Source organism: Oncorhynchus kisutch, linkage group LG19 (assembly GCF_002021735.2).
Source record: "Oncorhynchus kisutch isolate 150728-3 linkage group LG19, Okis_V2, whole genome shotgun sequence".
NCBI classification, from domain to species: Eukaryota; Metazoa; Chordata; class Actinopteri; order Salmoniformes; family Salmonidae; genus Oncorhynchus; species Oncorhynchus kisutch.
This window is the reverse complement of record NC_034192.2, coordinates 60,919,475-60,931,720: the sequence shown is the minus strand read 5'-3', so window position 1 is coordinate 60,931,720 and position 12,246 is coordinate 60,919,475. Positions and strand designations below refer to the sequence as shown.

Genomic DNA, 12,246 nt, shown 5'->3' with positions numbered 1-12,246 from the left:
GTATATAGCCTCCACATTGACTCTGTACCGGTACCCCCCTGTATATAGCCTCCACATTGACTCTGTACCAGTACCCCCCTGTATATAGCCTCCACATTGACTCTGTACCAGTACCCCCTGTATATAGCCTCCACATTGACTCTGTACCGGTATCCCCTGTATATAGCCTCCACATTGACTCTGTACCGGTATCCCCTGTATATAGCCTCCACATTGACTCTGTACCGGTACCCCCTGTATATAGCCTCCACATTGACTCTGTACCGGTACCCCCTGTATATAGCCTCCACATTGACTCTGTACCGGTACCCCCTGTATATAGCCTCCACATTGACTCTGTACCGGTACCCCCTGTATATAGCCTCCACATTGACTCTGTACCAGTACCCCCTGTATATAGCCTCCACATTGACTCTGTATCGGTACCCCCTGTATATGGCCTCCACATTGACTCTGTACCGGTACCCCCTGTATATAGTCTCCACATTGACTCTGTACCGGTACCCCCTGTATATAACCTCCACATTGACTCGATACCCCCTGTATATAGACTCCACATTGACTCTGTACCGGTACCCCCTCTATATAGCCTCCACATTGACTCTGTACCGGTACCCCCTGTATATAGTCTCCACATTGACTCTGTACCAGTACCCCCTGTATATAGCCTCCACATTGACTCTGTACCGGTACCCCCCCTGTATATAGCCTCCACATTGACTCTGTACCGGTACCCCCCTGTATATAGCCTCCACATTGACTCTGTACCGGTACCCCCCTGTATATAGTCTCCACATTGACTCTGTACCGGTACCCCCTGTATATAGCCTCCACATTGACTCTGTACCGGTACCCCCTGTATATAGCCTCCACATTGACTCTGTACCGGTACCCCCTGTATATAGCCTCCACATTGACTCTGTAACCAGTACCCCCTGTATATAGCCTCCACATTGACTCTGTATCGTACCCCCTGTATATAGCCTCCACATTGACTCTGTACCGGTACCCCCTGTATATAGTCTCCACATTGACTCTGTACCGGTACCCCCTGTATATAACCTCCACATTGACTCGGTACCCCCTGTATATAACCTCCACATTGACTCGATACCCCCTGTATATAGACTCCACATTGACTCTGTACCGGTACCCCCCTGTATATAGCCTCCACATTGACTCTGTACCGGTACCCCCTGTATATAGTCTCCACATTGACTCTGTACCAGTACCCCCTGTATATAGCCTCCACATTGACTCTGTACCGGTACCCCCTGTATATAGCCTCCACATTGACTCTGTACCGGTACCCCCTGTATATAGCCTCCACATTGACTCTGTACCAGTACCCCCTGTATATAGCCTCCACATTGACTCTGTACTGCAACCCCCTGTATATAGCCTCCACATTGACTCTGTACCGGTACCCCCCTGTATATAGCCTCCACATTGACTCTGTACCGGTACCCCTGTATATAGTCTCCACATTGACTCTGTACCGGTACCCCCCTGTATATAGCCTCCACATTGACTCTGTACCGGTACCCCCTGTATATAGCCTCCACATTGACTCTGTACCAGTACCCCCTGTATATAGCCTCCACATTGACTCTGTACTGCAACCCCCTGTATATAGCCTCCACATTGACTCTGTACCAGTACCCCCTTTATATAGCCTCCACATTGACTCTGTACTGCAACCCCCTGTATATAGCCTCCACATTGACTCTGTACCGGTACCCCCTGTATATAGCCTCCACATTGACTCTGTACCGGTACCCCCCCCCTGTATATAGTCTCCACATTGACTCTGTACCGGTACCCCCTGTATATAGCCTCCACATTGACTCTGTACCGGTACCCCCCTGTATATAGCCTCCACATTGACTCTGTAACCAGTACCCCTGTATATAGCCTCCACATTGACTCTGTACCGGTACCCCCTGTATATAGCCTCCACATTGACTCTGTACCGGTACCCCCTGTATATAGCCTCCACATTGACTCTGTACCGGTACCCCCATGTATATAGCCTCCACATTGACTCTGTACCGGTACCCCCCTGTATATAGCCTCCACATTGACTCTGTAGCAGTAACCACCCTGTATATAGCCTCCACATTGACTCTGTACCGGTACCCCCTGTATATAGCCTCCACATTGACTCTGTAGCAGTAACCACCCTGTATATAGCCTCCACATTGACTCTGTACCGGTACCCCCCTGTATATAGCCTCCACATTGACTCTGTACCGGTACCCCTGTATATAGCCTCCACATTGACTCTGGTATCGGTATCCCCCCCCCTGTATATAGCTCCACATTGACTCTGTAGCAGTAACCACCCTGTATATAGCCTCCACATTGACTCGGTACCCCCTGTATATAACCTCCACACTTGACTCGATACCCCCTGTATATAGACCTACCACATTGACTCTGTACCGGTACCCCCTGGCTATAGCCTCCACATTGACTCTGTACCGGTACCCCTGTATATAGTCCTCCACATTGATCTGTACCAGCACCCCCTGTATATATGCCTCCACATTGACTCTGTACCGGTACCCCCCTGTATATAGCCTCCACATTGACTCTGTACCGTACCCCCTGTATATAGCCTCCACATTGACTCTGTACCAGTACCCCCTGTATATAGCCTCCACATTGACTCTGTACTGCAACCCCCTGTATATAGCCTCCACATTGACTCTGTACCGGTACCCCCCTGTATATAGCCTCCACATTGACTCTGTACCGGTACCCCCTGTATATAGTCTCCACATTGACTCTGTACCGGTACCCCCCTGTATATAAGCTCCACATTGACTCTGTAACGGTACCCCCCTGTATATAGCCTCCACATTGACTCTGTACCATGTACCCCCTGTATATAGCCTCCACATTGACTCTGTACGGTACCCCCTGTATATAGCCTCCACATTGACTCTGTACGGTACCCCTGTATATAGCCTCCACATTGACTCTGTAACCGTACCCCATGTATATAGCCTCCACATTGACTCTTGGGTACCGGTACCCCCTGTATATAGCCTCCACATTGACTCTGTTACCAGTACCCCCTGTATATAGCCTCCACATTGACTCTGTACTGCAACCCCCTGTATATCGCCTCACATTGACTCTGTACGGTACCCCCTGTATATAGCCTCCACATTGACTCTGTACCGGTACCCCCCTGTTATATAGTCCTCCACATTGACTCTGTACGGTACCCCCCTGTATATAGCCTCCACATTGACTCTGTACCGGTACCCCCCTGTATATAGCCTCCACATTGACTCTGTACCAGTACCCCCTGTATATAGCCTCCACATTGACTCTGTACCGGTACCCCCCTGTATATAGCCTCCACATTGACTCTGTACCGGTACCCCCTGTATATAGCCTCCACATTGACTCTGTACCCGGTACCCCCCATGTATATAGCCTCCACATTGACTCTGTACCGGTACCCCCTGTATATAGCCTCCACATTGACTCTGTAGCAGTAACCACCCTGTATATAGCCTCCACATTGACTCTGTACCGGTACCCCCTGTATATAGCCTCCACATTGACTCTGTAGCAGTAACCACCCTGTATATAGCCTCCACATTGACTCTGTACCGGTACCCCCTGTATATAGCCTCCACATTGACTCTGTACCGGTACCCCCTGTATATAGCCTCCACATTGACTCTGTACCGGTACCCCCTGTATATAGTCTCCACATTGACTCTGTACCAGTACCCCCTGTATATAGCCTCCACATTGACTCTGTAATCGGTACCCCCTGTATATAGCCTCCACATTGACTTCTGTACCGGTACCCGCCCTGTATATAGTCTCCACATTGACTCTGTACCGGTACCGGACCCCTGTATATAACCTCCACATTGACTCGGTACCCCCTGTATATAACCTCCACATTGACTCGATACCCCCTGTATATAGACTCCACATTGACTCTGTACCGGTACCCCCCTGTATATAGCCTCCACATTGACTCTGTACCGGTACCCCTGTATATAGTCTCCACATTGACTCTGTACCAGTACCCCCTGTATATAGCCTCCACATTGACTCTGTACCGGTACCCCCCTGTATATAGCTCCACATTGACTCTGTACCGGTACCCCCTGTATATAGCCTCCACATGACTCTGTACCGTACCCCCCTGTATATAGCCTCCACATTGACTCTGTACTGCAACCCCCTGTATATAGCCTCCACATTGACTCTGTACCGGTACCCCCCCTGTATATAGCCTCCACATTGACCTCTGTACCGGTACCCCCTGTATATAGCCTCCACATTGACCTGTACCGGTACCGCCCCCTGTATATAGCCTCCACATTGACTCTGTACCGGTACCTCCCTGTATATAGCCTCCACATTGACTCTGTACCAGTACCCCTGTATATAGCCTCCACATTGACTCTGTACTGCAACCCCCTGTATATAGCCTCCACATTGACTCTGTACCAAGTACCCCTTTATATAGCCTCCACATTGACTCTGTACTGCAACCCCCTGTATATAGCCTCCACATTGACTCTGTACCGGTAACCCCCCTGTATATAGCCTCCACATTGACTTCTGTACCGGTACCCCCCTGTATATAGTCCTCCACATTGACTCTGTACCGGTACCCCCCTGATATAGCTCCACATTGACTCTGTACCGGTACCCCCTGTATATAGCCTCCACATTGACTCTGTACCAGTACCCCCTGTATATAGCCTCCACATTGACTCTGTACCGGTACCCCCTGTATATAGCCTCCACATTGGACTCTGTACCGGTACCCCCTGTATATAGCCTCCACCATTGACGCTGTACCAGGTTACCATAGTACCCCCTGTATATAGCCTCCACATTGACTCGTACCGGTACCCCCATGTATATAGCCTCCACATTGACTCTGTACCGTACCCCCCCTGTATATAGCCTGCCTCCACATGACTCTGTAAGGCAGTACCACCACACCTGTATATAGCCCTCCACACTTGACTCTTGTACCGGTACCCCCCCCCTGTAGTGTAGCCTCCACATTGACTCTGTAGGCAGTATACCACCCTGTATATAGCCTCCACATTGACGCTGTACCGGGTACCCCCTGTATATAGCCTCCACATTGACTCTGTACCGGTACCCCCCCCTGTATTATAGCCTCCACAGTGACTCTGTATCGGTACCCCCTGTATATAGCCTCCACATTGACTCCTGTAGCAGTACCACCCTGTATTATAGCCTCCACATTTGACTCGGTACCCCCCCTGTATATACCTCCACATTGACATCGATTACCCCCTGGTATATAGACTCCACATTGACTCTGTACCGGTACCCCCTGGCTATAGCCTCCACATTGACTCTGTACCGGTACCCCCTGTATATAGTCTCCACATTGACTCTGTACCAGCACCCCCTGTATATAGCCTCCACATTGAACTCTGTACCGGTACCCCCTGTATATAGCCTCCACATTGACTCTGTACCGGTACCCCCCTGTATATAGCCTCCACATTGACTCTGTACCAGTACCCCCTGTATATAGCCTCCACATTGACTCTGTACTGCAACCCCCTGTATATAGCCTCCACATTGACTCTGTACCGGTACCCCCCCTGTATATAGCCTCCACATTGACTCTGTACCGGTACCCCCCTGTATATAGTCTCCACATTGACTCTGTACCGGTACCCCTCCTGTATATAGCCTCCACATTGACTCTGTACCGGTTACCCCCTGTATATAGCCTCCACATTGACTCTGTACCAGTACCCCCTGTATATAGCCTCACATTGACTCTGTACCGGTACCCCCTGTATATAGCCTCCACATTGACTCTGTACCGGTACCCCCGTATATAGCCTCCACATTGACTCTGTACCGGTACCCCATGTATATAGCCTCCACATTGACTCTGTACACCGTACCCCCTGTATATAGCCTCCACATTGACTCTGTACCAGTACCCCCTGTATATAGCCTCCACATTGACTCTGTACTGCAACCCCCTGTATTATAGCCTCCACATGACTCTGTACCGGTACCCCCCTTTAGCCTCCATGGCTCTTACCCTGTACCCCGCTGCAGAAGTATATAGTCATCCACATTTGACTCATTGTACGGTACCCCCCTGTATAATAGCCTCCACATTGACTCTGTACTCGGTACCCCCCTGTATATGTAGCCTCCAACATTGACTCGTGTACCAGTACCCCCTGTATATAGCCTCCACATATGGCTCTGATTACCGGTACCCCCTGTATATAGCACTCCACATTGACTCTGTACCGGTACCCCCTAGTATATAGCCTCCACATTGAACTCCTGTACCGGTACCCCATGTATTATAGCCCTCCACATTGACTCTGCTACCCGGTACCCCCCTGGATAGTAGCCTCCACATTTGACGCTGTCAGCAGTAACCCACCCGTGTACATATAGGCCTCCACATTGACTCTGTCCCGGGTACCCCCTGTAATTAGCCTCCACATTTGACTCCGGGTGTAGCAGTAACCACCCCTGCTTGTGATAGACCCTCCACATTGGACTCTGTCCGGTACCCCCTGTATATAGCCATCCACATTGACTACATGTACAGGTAAGACCCCCGTGCTATATAGCCTCCACATTGACTCTGTATCGGTACCCCCCTGTATATAGCCTCCACATTGACTCTGTAGCAGTAACCACCCTGTATATAGTCTCGCTATTGTTATTTTACTGCTGCTCTTTAATTACTTGTTACATAAAAAAAAAAATTCAAACTGCATTGTTGGTTAGGGGCTCGTAAGTAAGCATTTCACTGTGAGGTCTACTACACCTGTTATATTCAGCATTTCACTGTAAGGTCTACTACACCTGTTGTATTCAGCATTTCACTGTGAGGTCTACTACACCTGTTATATTCAGCATTTCACTGTAAGGTCTACTACACCTGTTATATTCAGCATTTCACTGTGAGGTCTACTACACCTGTTGTATTCAGCATTTCACTGTAAGGTCTACTACACCTGTTGTATTCAGCATTTCACTGTAAGGTCTACTACACCTGTTGTATTCAGCATTTCACTGTAAGGTCTACTACACCTGTTGTATTCAGCATTTCACTGTAAGGTCTACTACACCTGTTGTATTCAGCATTTCACTGTGAGGTCTACTACACCTGTTGTATTCAGCATTTCACTGTAAGGTCTACTACACCTGTTGTATTCAGCATTTCACTGTAAGGTCTACTACACCTGTTGTGTTCGGGCGCATGTGACTAATAAAACTAGATTTGATGTTATTCCCTGTCTGAAACAGATATACAGGCCTTTTGTTAGCATGGTGGACCAGCCAGCCTCTTCAACTTCTCAACCTGTACGGCCTAGGGATGTGTCTCCAATGGCATCCTATTCCTTATATAGTGCACCGTACCCATAGGGCTCTGGTCAAAAGTAGTGCACACTATCGGGAATAGGGTGCCATTTGGGATGCCGCCTAGGTGCTGCCTGTGAGTTCTCCCCACTAACATAAAGCCAGCCTACCTGATAACGACCAAATAAAGAGAATAATAAATCCCAGCCCCAAGGTGAATGTGAAGGACAGACACTGGCCCTCGTGTGTTATCTAGCAGCATATTATCTGCATGATTGGTTACGGGTCTAGGATATTGTTTATTTTTCCAGTGATTAATTTGTAGTGGAACGGTAGCTAGCCAGACCTTCACAATCAGTTAGCTGGAGCTTAAATCACGTTAGCTCTGAAACTGGTTCAATGTCAAAAAGGGGGGGGGGGGGGTGACATTATCCTGGTCTCAGATCTGTTTGTTCTCTCTTAACAACTATAGTGGTGACTGTAGACACAGGTTTGAGACCATTCTATGTTGCCATGTCTGTGGGGTTCGAGTCTTATGTTGTTGCGTAATGACATCTTCAAGACTCTGTTCTCTCTTGTTCCTCTCTTTGTATGTGCAGTTTTCATTTGAGGAGCTTCCATAGTGGACAGAGTTGTCAGTTATCCATCAGATATACAAATGAACATTAAACACCAGTGAATAAAGAGAATGTTTCCAATGTGGTCCTCAATGGAATAGGCCTATGAAGACTGTAAACTCTGATGACAGTGGCCAATGGAATAGGCCTATGAAGACTGTAAACTCTGATGACAGTGGCCAATGGAATAGGCCTATGAAGACTGTAAACTCTGATGACAGTGGCCAATGGAATAGGCCTATGAAGACTGTAAACTCTGATGACAGTGGCCAATGGAATAGGCCTATGAAGACTGTAAACTCTGATGACAGTGGCCTAGGTCCAATCAATATAGAGTCCTGTGGGTTTGCAAGAGCAGTGAGTGGGAATTGGGAGATGGGATTTTCATGCCTGAAAAAGGAAAATGCAAGTCAGTTCAGAACAAAATCTTATTTACAATGACGGCCTGCCCCGGCCAAACCCTAACAATGCTGGGCCCCTAATCACGGCCGGTTGTCGAACCATGGTCTGTAGTGAGATGCAGGGGGGGAGGAGAGGAGATGAGGACTGTGGACCTGCCTGCCTGTGAGGTGTTAGCCAGGGTTAGAGAGGGGGGTTAGAGAGAGGTGCTGAGGACCCGTCTTCCCTGCCTGGCTGAGGTGATTTGTGCCTTTTCATGTTCAGGACCCAGTGGAATCCATCAATGCAGAAACATTATTATCTGTCCAGCCAACAGACTCTGTTAAATGTAGGCCTGTAGATGTAGAGTGTTTTGGGAGACGGAGCAGCCCTTTTCTCTGTCTCTCTCTCTCTCTCTCTCTCTCTCTCTCTCTCTCTCTCTCTCTTTTTCTTTTTCTCTCTCTCTCTCTCTCTTTTTCTCTCTCTCTCTCTCTCTTTCTCTCTCTCTCTCTCTCTCTTTTTCTCTCTCTCTCTCTCTCTCTTTTTCTCTCTCCTTAAGCGATGTGATGCATTATATGCCATGTCATTTGACAGCACCAGGCAGGCAGTGAGTGTGGATGGGCTGCTAGGCTCACTCTGGCTGGAGGCTCTGGAGAGATGCCAGACAGGGCAGGGCTGCCACCACTGTGCCCGGTCTTCAGCTGGAGACATTACACTGATCAGACTAGCCTATTACATCCTATTCCCTGTATAGTGCACTACTATGAGCCCTGGTCAAAAGTAGTGCCCTATATAGGGAACAGGGGTGCATCCTTTCTGTCTGTACAGACCTTCCCCATCTCTACCTATCTAGTCTCATTATGCTGTCTGCCAGCCCCATCTCTACCGAGCTAGTCTCATTATGCTGTCTGCCAGCCCCATCTCTACCCAGCTAGTCTCATTATGCTGTCTGCCAGCCCCATCTCTACCTATCTAGTCTCATTATGCAGCCTGCCAGCCCCATCTCTACCCAGCTAGCCTCATTATGCAGCCTGCCAGCCCCATCTCTACCCAGCTAGCCTCATTATGCAGTCTGCCAGCCCCATCTCTACCTATCTAGTCTCATTATTCAGCCCGCCAGCCCCATCTCTACCCAGCTAGTCTCATTATTCAGCCTGCCTGCCCCATCGCTACCCAGATAGTCTCATTATGCTGTCTGCCAGCCCCATCTCTACCCAGCTAGCCTCATTATGCAGCCTGCCAGCCCCATCTACCCAGCTAGTCTCATTATGCTGTCTGCCAGCCCCATCTCTACCCAGCTAGCCTCATTATGCTGTCTGCCAGCCCCATCTCTACCTATCTAGTCTCATTATGCAGCTTGCCAGCCCCATCTCTACCCAGCTAGCCTCATTATGCAGCCTGCCAGCCCCATCTCTACCCAGCTAGCCTCATTATGCAGTCTGCCAGCCCCATCTCTACCTATCTAGTCTCATTATTCAGCCTGCCAGCCCCATCTCTACCCAGCTAGTCTCATTATTCAGCCTGCCTGCCCCATCTCTACCCAGATAGTCTCATTATGCTGTCTGCCAGCCCCATCTCTACCCAGCTAGCCTCATTATGCAGCCTGCCAGCCCCATCTCTACCCAGCTAGTCTCATTATTCAGCCTGCCAGCCCCATCTCTACCCAGCTAGTCTCATTATGCTGTCTGCCAGCCCCATCTCTACCCAGCTAGTCTCATTATGCAGCCTGCCAGCTCCATTTCTACCCAGCTAGTCTCATTATGCAGCCTGCCAGCCCCATCTCTACACAGCTAGTCTCATTATGCAGCCTGCCAGCCCCATCTCTACCCGGGAAGTTTTCTCCCGGTAATTCGTTGGGCACCACCCTCTGGAGAGCCCTGCGGTTGAACTCATAGTCAACTCTCTGTTTCTGTTCTCCTCTTTCCTCTTTCAGGTGAATGACCAGCTTCCGTGGGATTTGATGTCGCCTCTAGATTGGTTCTGCTGAAGATGGAAACACTGGAGTCTGAGCTCACCTGCCCAATCTGCCTGGAGTTGTTTGAAGATCCCCTGCTCTTACCCTGCGCCCACAGCCTGTGTTTCAACTGCGCCCACCGCATCCTAGTCTCCCACTGCTCGTCCAACAAACCTCTAGAGTCTATCTCCGCCTTCCAGTGCCCCACCTGCCGTTACGTCATCACGCTGAACCACCGCGGCCTGGAGGGCCTGAAGCGCAATGTGACCCTGCAGAACATCATTCACCGTTTCCAGAAGGCCTCCGTCAGCGGCCCTAACTCCCCCAGTGAGAGCCGTCGTGCCCCAGGTCTCTCCGGAGGCCACAGGCCCTATAGCAGCAGCGGAGGAGGAAGCTCCGGCAGCCACAGCGCCCGCTCCAGCCCGGCCCAGCCCTCCTCTCATCAGCACACCGCCACCATGTCTCTGGAGCACCGTATCAGCTGCCAGTTCTGTGAGCAGGACCCCGCCACGCGAGGCTGTCAAGACGTGCGTGACCTGTGAGGTGTCGTACTGTGACAGGTGTCTACGTGCCACGCACCCCAATAAGAAGCCGTTTACCAGTCACCGGTTGGTGGAGCCGGTGCATGACGCCCACCTGAGAGGCCTCACCTGTCTGGAGCATGAGAATGAGAAGGTTAACATGTATTGCATCGTGGATGACCAGCTGATATGTGCCCTGTGTAAGCTGGTGGGACGACACAGAGAACATCAAGTCTCCTCTCTTAGCGAACGCTTCGACAAACTCAAGGTGAGGCCCCCCCCCTTCTCTCTCACACACAGATCACACACTAACTGTACACATCAACAAACTGTATTTGAAGTGTTGTTTTTCCAAAACGCATAATATCCATTTTCAGAAATGTTGGTGAATTGACGTTAATTAAAAACACATATTGCGAAAAAGATTTTGCCATGACATGGGCTAGAGAAAAGACAGACATGATATTGTTTGAAATATTGCAAGCTCATTTTTTTATTTTTTAAATGCAAATAATCATGTTTTGTGGAAAAACACTATATATCCCCCCCCAAACAACAGAAAAAGTCCCAATTGAGATTTAAACAGCCACATGTAATGAAGTATCAATAAATAAATAAAATATTAAAATAAGCAATTTGTTTAAACTATATTGTGCAAATATAACACAACATAACGTATTCAGAGGGTGGACAGGGTATACAATGTGGGTTTTGGACATTTAATTAACTTTTTATTTTTTAAATGTGTGTTTTTTTCTTCCATTAGGATAAATCAAGGGAATCTTTCTGAATTTGATTGTATACACTTTAGGGATTTAATAAATAAGGACTTTGAAAGTCTGATCATTGGATTGATTGTTATTGTCAGAGTGACACGGCACTTTGTTTACAGCCTCCATATGTTTGTTATTGTCAGAGTGACACTGAAGCTGATTCACACCCAACACTGAAGCTAATTCACACCCAACACTGAAGCTGATTCACACCCAACACTGAAGCTAATTCACACCCAACACTGAAGCTAATTCACACCCAACACTGAAGCTAATTCACACCCAACACTGAAGCTAATTCACACCCAACACTGAAGCTGATTCACATCCCACACTGAAGCTAATTCACACCCAACACTGAAGCTGATTCACATCCCACACTGAAGCTAATTCACACCCAACACTGAAGCTAATTCACACCCAACACTGAAGCTAATTCACACCCAACACTGAAGCTGATTCACATCCCACACTGAAGCTAATTCACACCCAACACTGAAGCTGATTCACATCCCACACTGAAGCTAATTCACACCCAACACTGAAGCTAATTCACACCCAACACTGAAGCTAATTCACACCCAACACTGAAGCTAATTCACACCCAACACTGAAGCTAATTCACACCC

General features: G+C 48.8%; 1 protein-coding gene across 1 annotated transcript in view; it reads left to right on the top strand.

Moving 5' to 3' along the window:
• LOC109886016 (probable E3 ubiquitin-protein ligase MID2) overlaps nt 1-12,246 on the top strand; it is a 204,902-nt gene that overhangs the window by 48,998 nt on the left and 143,658 nt on the right. Inside the window, 2 exon segments of the mRNA XM_031797035.1 lie at nt 10,303-10,832; nt 10,834-11,112. Coding sequence (XP_031652895.1) covers nt 10,359-10,832; nt 10,834-11,112 — 753 coding nt within the window. The 5' untranslated portion in view covers nt 10,303-10,358.